The sequence below is a fragment of the Eschrichtius robustus genome, chromosome 12 (genome assembly GCF_028021215.1).
Source record: "Eschrichtius robustus isolate mEscRob2 chromosome 12, mEscRob2.pri, whole genome shotgun sequence".
Taxonomy (NCBI): Eukaryota; Metazoa; Chordata; class Mammalia; order Artiodactyla; family Eschrichtiidae; genus Eschrichtius; species Eschrichtius robustus.
In genome coordinates, this window is record NC_090835.1 from 6,873,036 (window position 1) to 6,893,936 (window position 20,901).

Genomic DNA, 20,901 nt, shown 5'->3' on the forward strand with positions numbered 1-20,901 from the left:
ACAGTGGGTCTTCAGTCTCCTTTAGCTGAATCTGCATCTGGGGGGAAGGCCAAGAATTCAGTGCCCGGGAGTTTGCAGGGTTGGGGAAGGATGGGACATGCGTGGTCGGTCGAGCTGCCCAGGCTGGGAAGAGGGTGTGGGAAGAGGAGAGAGCTGCCTCGAATCTCCGAAACGCTGCTGTGGGCAGGCAGAGCGAGCTCGCTCACCCTGGGAGCCCGAGAGGCACGGCGTGGGAGGGGCTGGCCTCCTCTTCCTCCAGGACTAATGCTGCTGGGCCCAGATTGGCCTTGGCAGTGGGATTTGGTGATGCTGCCCCTTGGGACTGTCTCTGACCAGGATTCTTGGCCCCCTTAATCAATGGACGTTGATAGGAGGCCATACAAGAAGTTCAGGCAAGGCTTTATTGGGGCTCCTGCTGCAGCAGCGGGGGGAGCGAGAACAAGTCACAGGTTCCTTTGCTCTTGGTTCCTTCTATGGGGTGACGGTAGGGGTGTGTCCAGGGGTCAGGCCGAAGGGGTGGCTGAGGTCGTCCGCCCACCCCTTTGGTGGTGGTGTGTGCAGGGGGCAGGTGCAGTTACCCTGCTTTTGCTCCCTACTCTTCGGAAGTGGCAGTTGGGTTCTTTTGGTCTTTTTTGTATCTTATTGTCTATGATTTGCCCCAGCTGGGCGTGCACGCGGTTATTTTTGGTCGCTTATAGTTTCTTCGTATGTCGTTGCTCGAGGAGACGTCTGTCCAGGTGGTGCAAGCGCTGCAGCGAACGGTCCCAGGTCCCAGCCTGTCTCAGGGCCGCCTTCCTCCACCAGGGGCAACTTCAGTGTCCCCCGCTTACCCTGACACCATCCTCTGGGGCCTCTGGCTGTTCCCTGCTCCTCCTGGAGCTTCCGTGTCCCCTTCTTTCAAGTGAAAGGGAGCAGGCAAGATGCCCTCCAAGCTCCTGGCCCCGCTGTTGTAAGACTCTGCATTCCAAAGACTGAGTGAAACTTGAAGGTCACAGACGTGGACTTTCACATTTAGGCAGCAGGGAGAGGGGTCAAAAGTGTGAGTTCGGGCATCAGATAGACCTGGGATTTTGAGTACCTTGGCATTATGAGCTGCGTGACCTTGGGCCAGTTACATAACCTCTCTGAGCCTCCATTTCCTCATCTGAAGACTAGGGACAATAATATTATTCTACACACACGCACACCTCCTCACTCCCACCCCGAGCCTAAAACAACAAAGGCAATTAATGCCCCCGGTGCTTGGCACCGGAGCCCATATGCGTTTGCCTGCAGCCTGCACCTCTCCCTGGACACACAGCCGCTTACCAGTCTCCCTGTGGGATGCCCGCTCATTGCCAGCTGCTAATGGGCTCGGGCTTTGCTGTGATGTGTTATCTCTTTACAGGCGACCGAGATGCGCAGTGTACAAGGCCGGCCTGTGGCTCCCCCATCCTTCCCGCCCCCAGGCCCCCCTCCAGTTCCACGCCCAAGCCCCTGCCTCATCACCTGGGGCGAGGGACGTATGGAAAGTGGCATCAGACACACACTTTTTTGGCCGTGACCCCAATGATAAGAAATGTATTTTATGTCAGGACTCAGCAAACACACACACTTAACCAAAATACAACTCTCACAAAGTAAAGTGATGCACAGAAGTATTTTCTATTCTGTTCTATTTCTTCTTTTCAGTTTTTAAACTCTGGTCACCACCCACGAAACTGATTTCAAAATCCACTGGAGGGGCATGACTCAAGGTGTGAACTGCTGATCTATTCCAAACTCCTTCCCACACTCCCAATTTGCAGAAGAAAACACAGAGGCCCAAACAGGGACAGTGAGGTGCCCACAGTCTCGCTGTAAGTGGCTCACCAAATCCAGGTTAGAACAGGTTTTTACCTTCCTGCCTGGGGCCTTCTCCTGGGGGCCACAAAAACGAGAGGGCAAGTGGCTGTGAGTCAGGAGGGTGAGGAGAGGAGAGAGAGGGCCTGAGAGGGCTGAGCTGGTTCCCTGGCATTTTCTGTTGACACCAAGATCATCCAGAGAAGCTGGCTTCAGGCACAGACTCTGGGAGGGGGTGCTGTCCACCCAGCAGGGCTGGGAACACGTTCAGCCTATGTCGGAGAAAGGGGGCCTGGATCCAACCCCAACTCTGCCACTAACAAGCCACTTCTCCTCTCTGCGCCTCAGTCCCCTCATCTGTAAAATGGGTGGTCGGCCGGGGGGCCCCTCAGGTCCCATCCAGCTCTAAGGTTCTGAGCCAGCTGCCTGGGAGGCTTACTCTCATGCCTTTCTTTGCTTCCCTCCGTCAACACATCCCTGTGGGTGACCTTCTCTCTCCCCTGGGCTCACCCCGGGATGTGGGTTTGGAAGCTGTAACTGTGTTGGAGGGCAGGGACGTACTGGAGGGACACAGCAGTCTAGGGACATGGGTTCTCATCCCGCCCCTGCCGCTCCTTCACAGAAGACCTCCGGTGTATCGCTGCCCCGGGCCTCAGTTTTTCCATCTGAACAATAAGAAAGTTGGACGTCAACAAGTGAGGGGCACAGTGGAGTTACTGGTGATGCTACCTGAAAGTATGAAAGCTCAGGGACTTCCCTGGCAGTCCAGCGGTTGGGACTCCGGGCTTCCACTGCACGGGGCATGGGTTCTATCCCTGGTCAGGGAGCTAAGATCCCCGCATGCTGCGTGGCACAGGGAAAAAAAAAAAAATGAAAGTATTGAAGCTCTGACCTGTTGACTCAGCATCTCCCGTGGGGCGGGGGTGGACGCAGGGCCTGAGGAGACAGGCAGGTATGGTTTTTGATTTGTTTGTTTTTTTTAGGCTAGGTGATGTATGGAGCCAAATTCAAAAGGTTCGACAGCACAAACAGGGTGAAGTAGCCCCCCATGCCACCCCCAGACCCCAGTGCCCACCTCCGAGGCAGCCACAGTCACCAGTTTCTCGGGTGACCTTTGGAGAGGGTCCCTGCCTCTGGTGAGCGTGTTTGTGTATGTTGCCAGGACAACTGTGAGGCCGGCCAGAGAAAAAATCCCCACCCAGACCGCCTCTAGGGTCCCACAAGCCTGGTCAGATTCATTTGCTGCAGGAAAAGAAACTTGGCCTCCCTCCCTCAGTTTCCCCGTCTGTCAAGGGGGAGAAGCTCATATTGCCTTCCTCCCTTGAGAAGACAGGACAGAACAGATAAAAACAGGGTTGCAAATCCCCCCTCCCCCAAGATGCTACAGTGATGCATTTTCCAAGCCTGATGGAAGCCAGTGAGGATGAAGCCATCAGGAGAGCAGCGGCCTGGGATTTGCCGGGTTATCCGGGGGTGTTTGGAACCCTCGGAGTCACAGACAACTGCTGTCACCACAAACAACAGATGTTTAGAAGCCTTTATTTAATGAAAACAGGAAGCACCCATTTCCTGGCTGGTTTTCCTCAGTGAGAAATATCTAGGATAATTTTAGCAAAAGAAGGAATCTTTTTTCACAGCTATTTTATCTATGGGGAAAGCACATTTCAACCAGATCAATGCCTCTGGGGCTTGGGTCTTCATCCTCTCTGTATCCTCCCTGCCCAGAACAATTAGATGTTCCATAGCTGTTTGTTGCATAAATGAGTGAGTGAAGCAATAAAAGGAAGGGCTCAGCAGCTGCAGGAGGTGTCCCATTGGGTTGGAGGGACCAAGGATAGCTTCCTGAACAGAGAGCGTCTCATGTGCAAGATGGGAAAGATTTGTGACACACAGAGATTCAGGGAGAGAGGGCATCCCAGGCAGAGGGGACAGCGCAGGCAAAAGCGCAGAGGTGGGAAGGGATGCCACGTGTCTGGGGACTAGTGAAAACCCTAGCTGGGTTTATGAGAGAAAAGGCTGGGAAGGGAGCTTGGAGCTAAACTGTAGAGGGTTTGCATGTGCCCGTCCAAATCCATTCACCCGGGTCAGGCGTCGAGGGACTTACGCACAAAGGTGTTTCACGGTGACCCACATTGACCAAGCACCTACCCTGCACGAGACCCCTGAGAGGGTTCTGAGCGGCTGGCAGCCCCTGCCCTCCAGACCCACAGCCTAGTGAAATGAAGGGTGAGGGGAAGTATAGATTCATGGCACGCGAGAGTGTAAAACCGGACAGGACTGAAGCACGACAAGGACGTCCATTGACGGGCCCATTGCCTATAAAGGAAGTGGAGTAACTCGTGGTGGCCAGGGGAGGCTCCTCCGGTGTTTCCAGATCTGTCCTGAATCCCACCCCCCACCTTCAAGGCAGGTCACAGGCCCCTAATATACCTGATCCAAGGGTCGTGGTGGGGAGCCCACCCCATCCCACCGCCCCAGACACCTGCGCCTCCAAGAGCTCTAGATGCCCGCTGCACCCCCATCCCACGCATCCGCATCTGTATCCTTCCTCTGTGTCCCTGTACCCACCCTGAAGCAGAAAGAGCAAACAAGGGAGCCCGGGGTCAAGCGTCTTGCCAGCCTCCTCCACCCACACGTCACCAACATGTGCTGGCCCTGGGCTTGGTGACCTTTGCTGCTGTCACAGAATTCTCCAGCCTCAGTGAAGGGCGGAGGCTATCACTCCATTTTACAGATGAGGAAACCAAGGCTTAGGTGGGAGCCCGGGGCAAAGCCCAGCCCAGCCTTTTGGCCCCTGAGCCCTCTCTCCACAGGGCAGAGACACTTCCACTGCACAGAGTAAAGTGTGGAGACCATAAAAATTAGCCTCCTCCTTTTTTCCCAGTCTGGCTTGTTCAGGGGAAGCCCAGAGGGTGGGGATTCCAAGCAGGCAGATTTCAGCTTCTTGAGACAGTCTTGAAAACAGAAGTCTTCCTAAAACATGGCACCCATCACCTCATTCCCAGTTCAGAACTTGCCATGCCTCCCAGGCCTGAAGGAACAAGGCCCTGACTCCCACATCTTTGGACCTGAAGCCCCTCTCCAGCTCCATGGCCACCGGCTCCTACCCCACATCTTCCCTTGGCCTCAGCCACCCAGATCACCCGCAACACTGTCTGCAGTGCCCTCCCCTTCTCTGTGTACCTCATGGGACAGTTGTCTGCAGCCAGGACCACAATGAAGTGGTCATCTCTGCAGCCCCAGCATGGGCACAGTGCCAGGCATCAGAGCCTCAGTTAGTGTTGGCTGAAAAGAAGCAGATCAAGTATCCCCTCCTCCAGGAAGCTCCCACAGATTTCTCCTCCCCATACACTTCCTTCTAAAGTAAGAGTGCGCTCTGCTGTGCTCCCAGAACTCTTTGTACACATCTTTACCAAAGACCCTGTCTCTGTACAAGAGAATGGGTCTGACCCAGAGTAACTGCTCTCTTATCTGAAAAAAGAACGATTATGTGAAAGGGGGACTTCCCTGGTGGTGCAGTGGTTAAGAATCCGCCTGCCAATGCAGGGGACATGGGTTCGAGCCCTGGTCCGGGAAGATCCCAATGCCGTGGAGCAACTAAGCCCGTGAGCCACAACTACTGAGCCTGTGCTCTAGAGCCCACGTGCCACAACTGCTGAGCCCGCATGCCACAACTACTGAAGCCCACGCACCTAGAGCCTGTGCTCTGCAACGAGAAGCCACCACAATGAGAAGCCCATGCACTGCAACGAAGAGTAGCCCCCGCTCGCCACAACTAGAGAAAGCCTCCTCGCAGCAATGAAGGCCCAACGCAGCCAAAAATAAATTAATGTTTTTAAAAACAGAAAGATTATGTGAAAAGATACAATAGACTTGTTCTACCGTAGAGCAGTCAACCTTAGAGGGGATGAGCACCTTGTCAACAGAGGCAAGTAAGTAGAGGCTCTCTGACCATCTGTCAGGGATGCCTGGAAGGAGATCTAGGCAATGAGCAGAGGGTCAGAGCCACGACCCAGAGTCCCTTCCAACTCCAAGCATCTTTTAAACAAGCATAACCTAAATTATTCCTTTCAGGGCAGGAGCCAGATGAGGTGTGTGCTCCCAAAAGAACAACGGCTCTTTCCTGTCCCCTGGGGCAGGAGACAGCAGGGGGCTGCAGCCAGGTTCCAGCCGTTGTGAGGACATCGATAAATTATGTAAACGGGATCTTGGACCTTCCACATCCCCACTCCCTCCGGCTCTATAAAAAGAGGTCACGTTTGGTTATGTGAGCAGTCGCCATGGCACGAGGCAGAAGCCTTGCTCACGTGGCCCCAAGCCCTGAGTGGGCACCAGAAGGCTCCTCCCCAGACTCTGGAAATACACTGAGAGGAGACCCATGATCAGCTCGCCCCGCTGCAGCCCTTCAACAACAGGGAGATCACTATCTGCCACCGCAGAGCCGGTCTGTTAGAGAACTCGGGGAGCTGGAAGGGCCTCCCCCAACCTTGACCTAGGCCCTGCCTGTCCCCGGCATTTGTTTCTCACTCCACCGCAGGATGGCCGTGCTCAGGAGCTGGGATTTTCTCTACCAGCGGCGGGGTGGAGGCCCAGAAAGGGAGCGGCACACGGGCTAAACTTGGGGCAGGTAGCTGGTGGTCAGGGTAGGGGCAAGATGGAAGAGGTGAGGCCAGAGGCAGGGAGACTGGGAAGGGGCTGGGCAGTGACCTCTGCTTGAGATGGTGGTGTGGATGGGATGTGGATGGAGGCAAGATACTTTCAGTGTCAGTTCTTGTTCTTAAAATTCCTGAGCGCAGAAAGGGACCGGTGGGCATAAGTTGTCCGCAGTCAGGTTTTGGACCAGCGTTCTAACTCTATGTACTCTTTGCCAGGGCTGCCATTACAGAGTACCACAAACAGCAGAATTGCATTGTCTCCCGGTTCTGGAGGCTGGAAGTCTGAGATCAAGGTGTCGGCAGGGTTGGTTCCTTCTGAGGGCTTTGAGGGAGGCTCGGCCGCAGGCCTCTCCCCTAGCTTCCGGTGACGTGCTGGCAGTCTCCAGCACTCCTAGCGTGTAGCCACATCGCCCAGATCTCTGCCTTCCTCTTCCCATGATGATGTCTTCCCTGTGTGTGTGTTTCTGTCCAGATTTCCCCTCTTTATGAGGACACCAGTCACATGGGATGCAGGCCCACCCTAATGGCCTCATCTTAACTTGATTACCTCTATAAAGAGCCTGTCTCCAAGGAAGGTCACATTCTGAGGTACTGGGTGTGGAGAGCTTTCTGGGGTGGGGGAGGGGAGGGGGCGGGGAAACGACACAATTCAGCCCATGACATCTTTAAACTCTCTCAGCAGTGACTTGTCAGGGTCGGGGTGGAAGTGAGTTCTCAGACACCAGGATGTGGAAGAGGAGAGTTGGATTCAGGCCCCCCTTCCCACCAGGTCTGAGATTCTAAAGTACTTTTAGTACAACTGGATTTTCTGCCCTTGACATGTCCTCTCCCACTGAAGGACGTTTTACAGCAAATATTGCCTTATTATTTTGTCACATTTGTCACTGGGTCAGAATCACTTGTTCAGTTGGTCTGTGCTGTGTGTGAAGGGCCATGGCAGCTCCAGGCTGGTGTTTTGTTTTGTTTTGTTTTGTTTTGTTTTAACATCTTTATTGGAGTATAATTACTTTACAATGGTGTGTTAATTTCTGCTGTATAACAAAGTGAATCAGCTATATGTATACATATATCCCCATATTCCCTCCCTCTTGCGTCTCCCTCCCACCCTCCCTATCCCACCCCTCTAGGTGGTCACAAAGCACCGAGCTGATCTCCGTGTGCTATGCAGCTGCTTCCCACTAGCTATCTATTTTACATTTGGTAGTGTATATATATCCATGCCACTCTCTCACTTCGTCCCAGCTTACCCTTCCCCCTCGCCGTGTCCTCAAGTCCATTCTCTACATCTGTGTCTTTATTCCTGTCCTGCCCCTAGGTTCTTCAGAACCTTTTTTTTTTTAGATTCCAGGCTGGTTTTTGCATCCTAATTGCTGGGCAGATCCAGCGCCCTGCAAAGGTGGGGGTGGGGACAGCTTCTGATTGGCTGGGTCTGCTCTGGCCTAAATGGCCCAGATGTCAGTCTATTATTACAAAGAAGGCAGTAGGCAGCCCTTACTCTCACAGGGAGATGTCATGTTTTACACAAAGCCTAATCATTCGCATTTATTCTAAGCCAATGTCACATTATATAAATAAATTATCCTAAAATGCAATGTCCTTCTCCTGCCCGCCCCCCTGGCAAAAAACTGAAAACACACAAACATATTTATCATTGAGTTTGCAGGAAATGTGCATGTAGGTGAAGCAGGGACAAGATCCTGTGCAGCAGTGGCGTGTTCTTTACTCTTGCCTGGGACCATATCCAAGAGGATGTTTATTGTGGTCTTTCTCAAAGTCCTTGTCCAGGTCAGGATAGCCAATGGTTTCATCTTAGGATGCAGTATCATGGGTGATAGGTGGTGGCTGTCTGGGACACTGCAGAAAAGAATTGTGAGACCACGTCAGGGTTTCATCAGAGGGTGCTGTGATCGATTAACAATGCCTACCATGGGCACAGGAAAGGAGGAGCTGGTCTGTGTGCCATCAGTACCTCCTGGTCATCTAGGCCCCTTACAGTGGCGTTGCCTGTGAGCAGGGCTCACTCTGGAGTCCATGAGGGCAGGGAGGGCCTGCACGAGACGATGTCCACTCCATGGCACATGCCCTCCCACCCAGGTCCCGGAAGCCATCCGCAAGTGCCAGCGAGCAGGCATCACTGTCCGCATGGTCACCGGTGACAATATCAACACAGCCCGGGCCATCGCCATCAAGTGTGGCATCATCCATCCTGGGGAGGACTTCCTGTGCCTTGAGGGCAAGGAGTTCAACCGCAGAATCCGCAACGAGAAAGGGGAGGTATGTGGCCCAGTGCAGAGGGTCCTCAGAGGGCAGGGCTTGGATGGGGAGCTGGGAGGCACGGGAATGCATGAAGCTCCAGCAGCCAGCCAGTGTGCCACTCGGAGCCCAGTGATCTAGGCAAGTCCCCTCCCTTCTCTGGGCCTCAGTTTCTCTCCCCGACCCCACCGACCCGCCCCTCCCCCATCCCTCTCCAGATTGAGCAGGAGCGAATCGACAAGATCTGGCCAAAGCTGCGGGTGCTGGCTCGCTCCTCCCCCACGGACAAGCATACCCTGGTCAAAGGTAAGACTTGGGCGGGCACGGGCAGCTCTGAGGCCCAGGCGCCAGGCCTCCCCGGGCCTTCCTGTCCTGGCGCCTTCAGCTTCTTTCCAGGATGGAAGGGGCTCCTGCCTGGGGCTCCCCGCACCTGGGGACGCCCTGGGAGGCCTGCTAAGGGCCACAGTGAAATAAGGAGGTGGCGAATCTGCTCCCTGGACCCCACCTCCCATGGGCAGCAATGGGATTGCCAATCCAGGGGCCAAAACTCATGGCCTGAGGGCTGAATGGGGCCCACAGATGAGTTTATTTGGGTGGTGTGTCTTTTTTAATGTTCAATTTGAATGACTTTATACAGACCCTGCTTGCTCCCATTTGATGCCGTCTTAACCACTGTTGTCTGACACTCCGCCCACTTCATTTACTTATGTTCTCAGTCTGGCCCCAGAGCTTGTGAGTTTGAGACCCTTGGTCTGCCTGTTCTCTAAGGATGCTATCTGACATGTGTAACCAGGACGCCGGGAATGGGCTGTCCGGGGAATACCAATCTGAGAAATGAGCCAAAACCCAGCGCCCTTCTTCCCTGACTCCCTCCAGGGAGAGGGCACACCCCTCGCTGAGCCCATCTAGCTGGTCAGATGCTGGGCACTTTCAGAGTCACATAGGCCTGGGTTTAAATCCAGACTCTGCCCCTGCCCTGCTCCGTGGCCTTGGGCAAGTGCCCAGCCCCAGGGCTCAATTTTTCCATCTGTAAAATGGCCGTAGGGGGAAGGTTTCTGGCTGAGGTCATCCCTAGGGCATCTTGGATTCCTCTCCTAAAGGTGCTGCCCAAAGACATTAATGAAGGCAGATCTGGCCTTGGAACAGAAACACAAAGCCCCAGAACCACAGATACCCAAGCAGGAGACCACCCCCAACCCATCCCCATTTCTTATTCAATCATGCACTCATTCATTCGCACATTCTCTTGATAAATGTTTACTGAGGATCTAGTATGTGCCAGGCCCAGGTCTTGGCCGGCGTGGTCCTCCCGTCTTGGAATTTGTGGCCCAGGTTTTATCCAGCAGACATTAAATAGGTGGTTTCCCTACGTAGAGCTAAAGGCTGCACTGGTGGAAGAGAAGGGTGATCTGGGCCCTCTGCTGGCCTCTAACTCGAGCTGGGGAGGGTGTCATATTGCAGGCCGTGGAAGGTGGGATGGGGGGCCAGGGGGAAGGGCCTGTGTTTCAGGCAGGACAGGGAACTACACTATGAAAGCCCAGAGGCAGAGATTTCCAGGCACTTTCAAGGACTTGAAAGAAGTTCAGTTGGCTGGGCTGGGGCCTCAAGCGAGAGAGAGAGACAAGAGGAGGAGGCCAGAGAAGGAGGTGCCAGCGTCAGATCACGTAGGGCCTTGAACGCCAAGCGGTGACCTGCACAGTTAGCCCAGGTGGGGAGCCGAGGGAGGGCCTTGAAGGGGAAATGTTGTTTTAGAAAGCTTCCTCCCTGCTGCTGTGTGGAGAGTGGCCTGGAAGCAGAGGGGCCACCAGGACTGTCCAGCTGTGAGCGGTGACACCTGGGCAGGGGTGGTGACAGTGCAGGTGCACTGCAAGGGGACGGGTCTGAGAACTCTTTGTGGGCAGGAAGGGCCTGGGCCCGTTGATTGTTCAGATGGGGTGGAGGGATGGGGGAGAGGGGAGTCCAGGATTGCTCAGTCTATAACTGTTTGAGAGCCTGCTGCATAGTTTACAAGGGGGCAGCTAGGTGTCAGGAGTCGCACAAGAAGGGACCGATTTGAGGGGAAACTGATGCACTTGCTTCAGGAGGCCGAGCTGGCGGCCCTCTGACATCCAAGTGGAGATGTCCATGGAGTCAGGGCTCAGGAGAGAGAGCTGGCCCCGGATAAAGATGTAGGTGGGGTGTGCCGAGTGGGGGTAAGCAGAGGAGCCGCTGAACCCAGGAACCTCCCACCTGAGCGGTGAGCAGAGGCTGAGACCTGTCAGCGGGTCTGTCACCAAGAAGAGGCAGCCAGAGGGGTCGGGGGGCAAGCAGGAGCAGGGTGTCCAAGAAGATGAGGAAGGAGGCCTGCTGAGGGGCAGGTGTGGCCCACAGTGTGAATGGCTGCTGAGAGGTCCAGAGACAGGACAGGAGCCATAGGAGTCGGCCACAGGGAGGTCCCTGGGGACCATGCGCTGCGGGGCGTGTCAGCACTGGTGGTGCAGGAAAGAGGTCGGGGGGAAGGGGCTCTTGCAGCTCCCCCCTCTATCAGGAGCCGTAGGAGAGCTGGGCCAGCCTGGGGAGCCACAGGGGAAAACTGGCCCCCTCCTTGCCTCGGAGAAGCACCCAGGCGGGCCCAGGGAACCGGCAGGGTGAAGGCCTCAAATGCCAAGTGCACAGAGATTGGATAATCCGGGGCAGCAGAACAGCTTGGGGGAGCGGCCAGGAGGACTTCCGGTGCACACGTCCTGAAGCCAGACCTTGAAGAGGGTGGAGCTTTGAGCCTTGCAGGGAGCTGGGGGGAAGACAGGGTCTGGGGGTACAGTGCCCCAGGTCAGGGAACTCATTCCCTCCTTCCAGAGGCTGCTGTGGTTTGCCAATCGCAGGACACACGTGTGGGAGCTACAGTGACCTGATTAGGGTGGGCGGGGGTCCTCAGGGTGTCACAAAGGCTTCCCGGGGAAAGCAGTATCCGGGCTGAGACCAGGTGACTGGGTGACGGGGACGGCTGGCCCAGGGAACGGCCGGTGCAAAGACGGGCAGGTGGCCAGCTGCATGGGACGGAGAGCCGTTCCCGTGGCGGAAGCACAGACTGGGGGTGGCTGGGGGAGGGAAGAGATCAGAGAATGGGCGGGGTGTGACCACGGAGGACCAAGTGGGTGGAGCCGGAACTCGGCGTCATCCTGAGGCCGAGGGCAGTGAGAGTATGACTCTCAGCTGGTGCTGGGGGCCGGGTTCAGACTCAGGTGTCAGAGAGAAAGGCCCTGGGGCTGCTGTGAAGATTGGAGGGGAGCCTGGTGTTAGGGAGAGGGGGAGTGGAGGCGCTGCGTGTGGGGTGGGCAGAGAGGAGGGTAAGGATCCCAGTGGGGCTTCGGGGCTGTAGGACCTGCAGACGCAGTGATGCATCTGGTGTGTGGAATGGGACAGGGATGTACCAAGGTTGACACCCGAGCTTCTGTCCTGCCACGGATGTCTCTGCTTGGGGCCCCGCCAACTCCACACACACCCAGTGACGACTTCTTTCACGCATCCTTTTCTACTGGCCCCAGAGCAGTGACAGGGGCCATGTGTCATCTGTTCACTCTGTTACGTGCTGAAGATTTTACTGAGGATGAACGTCTGGAGAGCAGTCATTGGCAAATGGCAGAGCCCAGGCCTCCTCGGGTGTGACTGACACCGCCCGCCCCACCCCAGGCAGAAGGTGCTGGGGGAGCAGATAGTAGGCCCCCCCGGCCAAACCCTGGTGCCCCAGGAGGACAGAGGGGAGGTGCGTCCAGCCAGGGTGGCTGCCACTGTGGCCACGGGCTGAGGAAAGCAAAGAGGATGCCGGAGAGGCGACAGGCCCAGACCACAGAGGGCCGCAGCCGGCCCCGGTCTCAGGGGCCCCACGTCCCCTGCAGGTGCTGGGAAGAAGCTCGACAGGAGGGGGGGGCAGGGCAGGGGCCAGAGAGGAGGCTGTCCCCGCCCCACTGGGGGTCCCAGGGCCCCCAGTACATGCTCACCCCACCCGCAGGCATCATCGACAGCACACACACGGAGCAGCGGCAGGTGGTGGCCGTGACGGGGGACGGCACCAACGATGGGCCCGCGCTCAAGAAAGCCGATGTGGGCTTCGCCATGGTAGGAGCTCGCGGGGGCCTGGGGCAGCACCCGGCAGGAGCCCGCAGGCAGGGGGTTCGGGGGGCGTGGACCACACAGCCTCCGGCAGGGAGTGCAGCACGCCCAGTGCACACTCCACCCGCCCTCCGTCCACCTGACGCTCCCAGCACTCTTGAAGCTCGGCCTGGCCTCCGGGTCTCCCTGGAAGGGTAGAGGGCGCTTCCTGTAGCGATGGGTCTGGGGGAGGGAGGGGGAGGGAGGGGGAGGGAGGGGGAGGGAGGGGGAGGGAGGGGAGGGCCCCCCTTCCTGAAGGCAGACCGTTGGCCTCAGGGCTGGGTCTGTGAGGAGCAGGGCTGTGGTGTGCATGTGTGTGCACACACGTGCATGCCTCGTGTGGCCTGGCGGTGCGGGGGTGGGTGGGTGTGTGCGGGGGCTGGTGTAGGGGTGAGGACAGTGCCGCTGGTGCTGCTCGCCTCTCCGGTCGCCCCACCCAGGCTCCTGACCCCATCCCCACAGGGCATCGCAGGCACAGATGTGGCCAAGGAGGCCTCGGACATCATCCTGACGGACGACAACTTCAGCAGCATCGTCAAGGCGGTGATGTGGGGCCGCAATGTCTACGACAGCATCTCCAAATTCCTGCAGTTCCAGCTGACGGTCAACGTGGTGGCCGTGATCGTGGCCTTCACGGGCGCCTGCATCACGCAGGTGGGTCCTCCAGGGGCGGGCAGGATCGCGCAGGCCGAAGCCTGGGGAGGGCGGACACCCACACGGGGTGTCCCAGATCGTCACACCTGCACGCTGAGGGCCAGGAACTGCATCACAGACCCACCCACGTAGGCGCCAGCCCCACAGAGTGCAGGAAATGAGGCTCAGAGGGGTGGCGGGATTTGCCCAAGGTCACCCAGCAAGTGGAGATGCCAGGCCCACCTCCACATCTGCCTGACCCAGGCACAGGCCTGGCCCTTGCTCCAAGAGGCAGGAGAGGTGATCCTCAAGGGAAGGCAGGACCCCTGGCCGCATAAAGGGCCAGAGAGAGGCCGGGGCAGGACAGGCAGCCAGCTGGGGTCGCGGAGCTGGCAGGGCCCTGGGAGCCTCAACTGCGGCGTGGAGTGCGTGGGGAAAGGCCTCTGTGCCTGGGTTCCTGGGCCTTCTGGAGCCGACAGGCAGGCCCCAACACCTGCAGCCTCACTGCTTCCTCACCCACCTCACGAGGCGGGAACTGTGGTGATCCCCATTTCACAGAGGCAGAAACCGAGCCTCAGAGGATGGGCCTGCCAGGCACCTGCCATTGCTCCCGCAGCCTCCTGCCTCACCCCAACAGGGGCTGACCAGGAGAGGGCAGGTGTTCCGAGGCCTGGCCCCTCCCAGAACCAGGTGGGCAGACAAGCTCCTGCCCATAAGAGCACCCAGAGGCCCAGAGGCCAGCACTGCCCTGAAGAGCTGTGTGGCCCTGGGAATGCTGTGCCCTCTGTTGTACTCTGAGCCCTTGAGGGTGCACGTGGCAGCACCCAACACCCCAGCCCTGAGAGTGAGAACCCTGGGGGGTGCCTAGGGCGGGGTGGAGGCGGGGGTCCCTTCTGCTCATAAGGGCCTTGTCTCCTGCTCTGTGGACAAGAGGCTCCCTCTAGTGGTGGCTTGCGGGACACTTCCATGGTACAGCCGCTCACACCAGGCTTCTTGGAGACCAGCTGGTGCCAGATGAGGAAACTGAGGTGCCAAGGGGACCGTCAGTTTGCCTGAGGTCTTGGATTGAGTTGGTGGCAGGGTTGTGAAGGCCTTGGTGGGGAGATGGGGGCCCTGACCCCAAGGTGGGTAGAGGAGGCTGATGGGCAGGAGGAAGCTGAGGGGAGTGGGGAGCGTGACTGAGCCAGGGCAGAGGTGGGAGAGGTGGCCTGGAGGAGGGGCGGTGACAAATATCTAGGAGGTGAGTGAGTGTGTAAGGCGTAGGCGGAGGGGCCTCAGGAGCCAGCTCAGTCCAGGCTGCTGGGTGTATACGATCTGCAGGCTTCCTGGAGGAGGTGCTCGGGCAGTGTAGACCACATGGTACGGCTGTGCACAGACAGTATGAATATGTGATCCCTGTCTCAGCCAGAGAGAAGTGTGGGGGTCCACACCAGAATGTGGACGGTGGGAACCCGTAAATGGTGAATGTTGATGAGTTTTAGCTTCTTCTGTTCCTTACTTGCCCACATTTTCTACCAGGAAAATACATTATTTTTGGCGTCATAGACACACATAATAATTGCTTAAAGTAAACATAAGAGGTAAAGAGAAATTGGGTGGTAGTAAAAAAGGGACAGGGTTCCAGGCATTGTTTGTGGAATAGGAGAGGCCTGAGCCATTGATGGTTGAGGGGAAAGAGGCAGCGGGAAGCAGAGGAGGTGGGGTCTGTGCAGGAGGTGGTTGTGGGAGGGTGGTGACCTTAGCCTGGAGGAGAGGCTCGTCCAAACGGGGGCTGGAGAGGAGGAGGAGGGAAGGTGGCGGGGATGTGGCTGTATTTACGGGGGCTGGGCTGTGGAACTGGTGGCCATCTGGCCTGGGGCTCAATTTTCTCCTTGTGGGAGAAGACAGGTCTGAAGTGGGCGGGTCTGGGCTGTTCTCCAGGGAAGGCCTAGCAGACCTGCTCCGCGCCTGCTCTGGAACCCAGGGGGTGGGCCAGCCGAGGAAGACCCACGGGGAGAGCCGGCCTCAGGGCTCCGGTGGGAAGCTGCTGACACCTCAGGAATGAGCCCCACCCCAGGCACTTCGGGGCAGCAGGTGGGCCGGCCTCCCCGTGACAGCCCCTCCACTCGCTGTCCCCAGGACTCCCCTCTGAAGGCCGTGCAGATGCTCTGGGTGAACCTCATCATGGACACGTTCGCCTCGCTGGCGCTGGCCACCGAGCCACCCACGGAGACCCTGCTTCTGCGGAAGCCGTACGGCCGCAACAAGCCCCTCATCTCGCGGACCATGATGAAGAACATCCTGGGCCACGCCGTCTACCAGCTCACCCTCATCTTCACCCTGCTCTTTGTTGGTGAGTGCCCCACCCTGCCCGCCGGGGACACCATGGCCCAGACCCAGTGCTCTGGATTCACAGCTGCCTGCCTGTTTGCTGGTGAGGTAATGGAGGCCTAGGGAGGTGAAGTTAGCTGCTCAGGGTCACACAGCAAATCTTGGGTAGAGACTGGCCCTGCCCCAGGTCTGGCTGACCCCAAAGCCAGGGAGTTTTCCACTGATGACAGCTCCAGGCACTGTGTACACAGTGCAAGGCGGTGCCTCACGCCAGCTCCACAGGAGCCTGAAGCTCTAGGGGGCGTAACCAGCCCCTTCTCTCATTGCTCCCACACTTGGAAGGATCCTCACCACGCCGTCCTCAGAAAAGAGCCACATGCCTGCCTACCCGCCAGCTGTTTCCACAACACTTTTATTTAGGACCCTCTACCACCAGCCCCCGTGACAATGAGGGCACGGAGCACAGAGCGGGGAGGTGACTTGCCCGAGGGCATGCAGCCAGTCTGAGGTGGCACCTGGGCCGAGAGCGAGGCCTCGCTGGTTCTAAGACTGGCCTGGCTTCCAGGGTGCTTCAGAGATGATCTGGGCAAAGCCCACCCCTGACACCTAGAGAGGCCCAGAGGCGGGCAGGAGCTGGCCCACAGTCGCACGGCAAGTTGGGGCCACCTCGGAGTCCCCAGAGCCTCTCTGAGCTGGGTTTTCAATGCCAACGAGCCCTTGCCCTCAAAGTCCAGAGTACAGATGAGGATGGGGCACGATTCCATTCCTCAAAGTGCAGTTCCCTTCCGTTGTGTTGGCAGGACGGTTGCAAAGATGATCATGAAAAGCCTTGGAGGATGTTCGGGGAATGCAGAACTAGGAGAGACTCAGAGAAAGCTGTCAGGCTGGGGAGAGAGGGGGGCGTGGTGGGCTCCTGCTTTACTCACTGGCTTCCCCACTTGAGCACCTGCTCTGGGCGGTCCTGGATTCAGCTAGATCCTCTCACTCAGAAAACCCCACAAGCCCTCCCAGCACCAGCTCATGCAGCTTTGCAAAAGGACGCAGGACGGCATCAAGCATGCCGTGGGTGGGTGTCCACACAGCAGCCTGGGGCTGTGTCCCCCACACACCACCACACGGCAGCTCCTGTGACAGAGAATTAGGCCACCTGGGTGAGTCCAGAGCCAGCCTGGCCTGGAAGCTCCAGCCTCCATGCAGGAACTGGTCTCTCCTGTAACAGCCCCTTGCGCTTCCAGAGGTCTCAGCGAGGACGTGCTCAGTTACAAGCAGCAAGACTTTCAGGGGAACCCAAAGCCATGGTCTCCCGCCAAGTATTCCGAGGTCACTCTACGTCCTCCCAGTCCGGATGAGTTTGCCAACCAGGGGTCGCTTTTTATAAGCCCTGTCGCCTTGTAGCACAGCTGGCCTCACACCTTTATCAGATTTCTGCAGAAAAAGTGGAAGAAAGTCCACCCAAGGCCTTTCTCCCCTAGAGAAGAAAGGGTTTTGTTACCCCTTCACTTACACCCTGCAGCTCAGGCCCACCTGCCCCCCAGTGTCCAGAGAGCACCTCTCGCATCTGGGTGACCCACCCGGCTGCTCAGAAGAGGCCCCCACGCAGGGCCAGGCGTCCCCCTAGCCCCGTCGCTCAGCCCGGCTCCCGCCCTCTCGGCTTGGCAGGCGAGAAGATGTTCCAGATCGACAGCGGGAGGAACGCACCCCTGCACTCGCCGCCCTCTGAGCACTACACCATCATCTTCAACACCTTCGTCATGATGCAGCTCTTCAACGAGATCAACGCCCGCAAGATCCATGGCGAGCGCAACGTCTTCGACGGCATCTTCCGGAACCCCATCTTCTGCACCATTGTGCTGGGCACCTTCGCCATCCAGGTACCAGGCCCCCACCCTGACCTGGCCTGGGTGGGCAGAGGGCAGCGGGCAGCCGGAGCCCCTCAGCAGTGCCCTGAGAGCCCTGACCTCCGAGCTGGCCCCTGATGGCCTGTCCCTCTGTCTCTCTCTCTGCTCCCTTTGACCTCCAGATAGTGATCGTGCAGTTCGGGGGGAAACCGTTCAGCTGCTCTCCGCTGCAGCTGGACCAGTGGATGTGGTGCATATTCATCGGGTTAGGAGAGCTTGTCTGGGGCCAGGTGAGTGCTGGGGGAGCTGCAGGAGGGGCCTCTCAGCAGGGGAAGGGAAAGAGCACTGGACGGGGAATCCAGGAGCCCCAGGAATGGGTCATGGCTCCTCCATGGATTAGCTGTCTGGCCCCGGGCAAGGGCCTCCCTGTCTCTGGGGACCAGAGCAATGGGGGGTTGGCCCAGGTCTCGAATGCTGGCCATTTGGGTATCGCCACTATGATTTTTGCTTCTGTCTATACACCCCACTGATCCTGTTATTTACTTGATACTTTCTTTTAGTCACATCTGTTTTTCTAACTGAAATTTATTTCAAAAGGTAACATATTACAGATATGATTGGAAAATCAGTATCACTTGTCATAAACAGAAGCTAACAAAAAAAATGTGACATGAACGATGTTATTAAACTCCAACTAGATGCCATGGCCAGCCAAGGCTCAGAGCTCGAAGCCGGCTTGTTGTAGAGAGCATTAGTAGGTGCTGTGACACGAAGCAGAGGCTCCTTCAGAGAGCTCGGAGGGAACGTAAGAGGGGCAAACCCTGCTGCATCACAGTGCTGTGTCTGCAGCCATCTGTGGCCCTCCCCAGCTTCGGGGAGCCCTGGGCTGGATCCTCTCTAGGGCCCCTTCTAGCCATGATCCCAGAACATTCTCCCACCAGGCGTGTGCACACGCACATGCACCATCATGGAACTCACAGCTTGCAGCTCAAAGACGCCTGACCAGGACATGGTACCCAGAGCTGGATCCAGGCAGTGGGGGCCCCAACAGGCCTAAGACGTTGGTCTTGCCTTCAAGCTGTTCCCAGGCTAGAGTGGGAAATTCCAGTGATAGAAATTAACTAGAGGGTAAAGAATAAAATTTAGTTTCACTCAGAACAATCTTCTTTAAACTTTGGAGCTTCTTTGGAGAGTTGATAAACTAGATTTGACTTAACAACGCCATTCCCTGGGCACCCTCAGGGCCTGGGCATCTTTGTCCCAGTGGACAGTCCCTCAGGGAGCCCTCGGCGTCCGGATGAGCAGCTTCCTAACACCTAAGGATGATGCCAGTGGGCAAGGCCCACCTTAAGCCCCCAGGGAACCCCTGAGAGTGTGCAGGTCAGCCCCCGTCAGTCCCTAGAGGAGATGTCAGGGGCCTCTGACCTCTGCCACCTCAGCTTCCCCACAGGGCCTGCCGCTCAGGCCTCAGCCCCACGGACAAGCCCTTTGGAGGAAGATTAAGAACAAAGGCATATCCCCCTCCCATATTGCCTTCCCTTTCCGGGAGGGCAGCCATTCCAAGAGTCCCAGGATTGACTGCCCCCAAGGCACGCAAGCTCTCAGCCCCTGTTGCCCAGGGTTGGGCACCCCAGGACCCAGTGACCCAGGAAGAATAAGCCAGAGACCCGAGGGCCAGTGACTTAGACACACCATCTCCAACTCTGAGAACTGTTCCCAGCTTTCCAGATGGGAAAGCCAGAGCTCAGAGAAGTTAAATGACTTTCCCAAAGTCACAGGACTTGTGAGGTCTGGGGTATCCAAATTCAAATGTGTCCAACTCCCCAGATTTCCCACAATGTCCCCCTGACTCTGGATGAGTGAGTGAATTAAGAAGCAAATTAAAAAGAAATCTAAAGATTGAGTCGAGGAAGGGGTGAGATGAGTTAAGGAGTGAGGCGACCGTAGCTAGGTCAGTGGGTAAGAAAATAAGGAGGGAGGGAGGGAGGCCGACCCCCCTCCGCTGATGGCTGGGCCCCTTGCAGGTCATCGCCACCATCCCGACCAGCAGGCTCAAGTTCCTCAAGGAGGCGGGCAGGCTCACGCAGAAGGAGGAGATCCCGGAGGAGGAGCTGAATGAGGACGTGGAGGAGATAGACCACGCCGAGCGCGAGCTGCGGCGGGGCCAGATCTTGTGGTTCCGAGGCCTGAACCGGATCCAGACCCAGGTACAGGCGGCTCCTGGGGCTGGGCCCATGCCTGGCGGGATGGGTGGTGATGGGGGTGAGGGGGTGAGGGTGGGTCCGGACCCGCTCTCACCATCTCACCAGCCTCCTGTGCACCCATGTTGCCCACACACACTCTGCGTGGCTGCTGAAGAGCGGCCTCCTCGGCAAGGTCCTACCTCCCTGTCCACCTGGCCGGGCTCGGACCGGGGTCACACCCACTGTGGGCTTTGGGGCGGGGGGCAGGGGGTGCCCCTAAGGTGGGGGAGGGGTGACCCTGAGGGCCAAGGTGAGTGAGGGGCTCCTGTCAGGCTTGCTGGGGGGCCACCAGGAGGGTCAGGCGAAGCTGGAGGCTGATCCATGTGAGGCCAGGATGGCAGCTTCAGGCCGGGGTGGGCCCCAGATTCTGCTGGCCACGTGGTCAGCCCTGCGGTGTGGGCTTGTGCACATGCACATACATCTTCCTCCACGGGGGGCTTCAGACACTCTCCTAGGCCCCACTGGGGCATTGGGTCAGTTCTGGGGACCAAAGCTTGGTTTTCCACACACACACGCACACCAAGGACACGCATGTAGAGCACACGTGCGGGATGTGTGTCCGGCCAGAAGCAGGTCTCTGCCTCAGAATGGGACTGCGTGGCCACCACGTGACACACGCCACGAACATGCAGCCCCCGTGTTACCACACGGCCCGTCTCCCTGGGTCAGGGTTGCAGTTCTCGGGGTGCTTTCACAGCCCTGTAGGATGAGGAACAGAGGGACCAGGAAGCCGAGAGAGGCTCAGTCTCCCGCCCAGCCGGCCTGGGACAGCTGTGCTGGGCCGTTCACGGCCACCCTGCCCCCATCACGCTCTGGGAAGTGCGTCAGGGCCCCCCAGCTTGGGCCTGTGGTCCTGCAGTCCTACGTGGCCTACCACTGCATTTCCACCTAGCGCAACGAAAACAGGTCGCCCGGGCTGCCTCACACCCTACAGGGACTGTCCCAAACATCATCTCATTGGCCTTCCCAGCTCCCTGGGAGGTCGGTATGCCCCGCACCTAGTTTTAGGGGTAACCGAGG

General features: G+C 57.7%; 1 protein-coding gene across 17 annotated transcripts in view; it reads left to right on the plus strand.

Moving 5' to 3' along the window:
* Positions 1-20,901, plus strand: part of ATP2B2 (ATPase plasma membrane Ca2+ transporting 2) — a 110,480-nt gene that overhangs the window by 81,015 nt on the left and 8,564 nt on the right. For 15 of the 17 annotated variants that reach the window (XM_068558301.1, XM_068558304.1, XM_068558315.1 and 12 more), the window contains 8 exons: positions 8,571-8,750; positions 8,948-9,035; positions 12,718-12,824; positions 13,320-13,511; positions 15,609-15,822; positions 17,460-17,671; positions 17,821-17,928; positions 19,663-19,845. In XM_068558301.1, the coding sequence (XP_068414402.1) occupies positions 8,571-8,750; positions 8,948-9,035; positions 12,718-12,824; positions 13,320-13,511; positions 15,609-15,822; positions 17,460-17,671; positions 17,821-17,928; positions 19,663-19,845 (1,284 nt within the window). The remainder of the gene's footprint in view (positions 1-8,570; positions 8,751-8,947; positions 9,036-12,717; positions 12,825-13,319; positions 13,512-15,608; positions 15,823-17,459; positions 17,672-17,820; positions 17,929-19,662; positions 19,846-20,901) is intronic. The other 2 variants (XM_068558309.1, XM_068558314.1) reach the window with 1 other exon arrangement.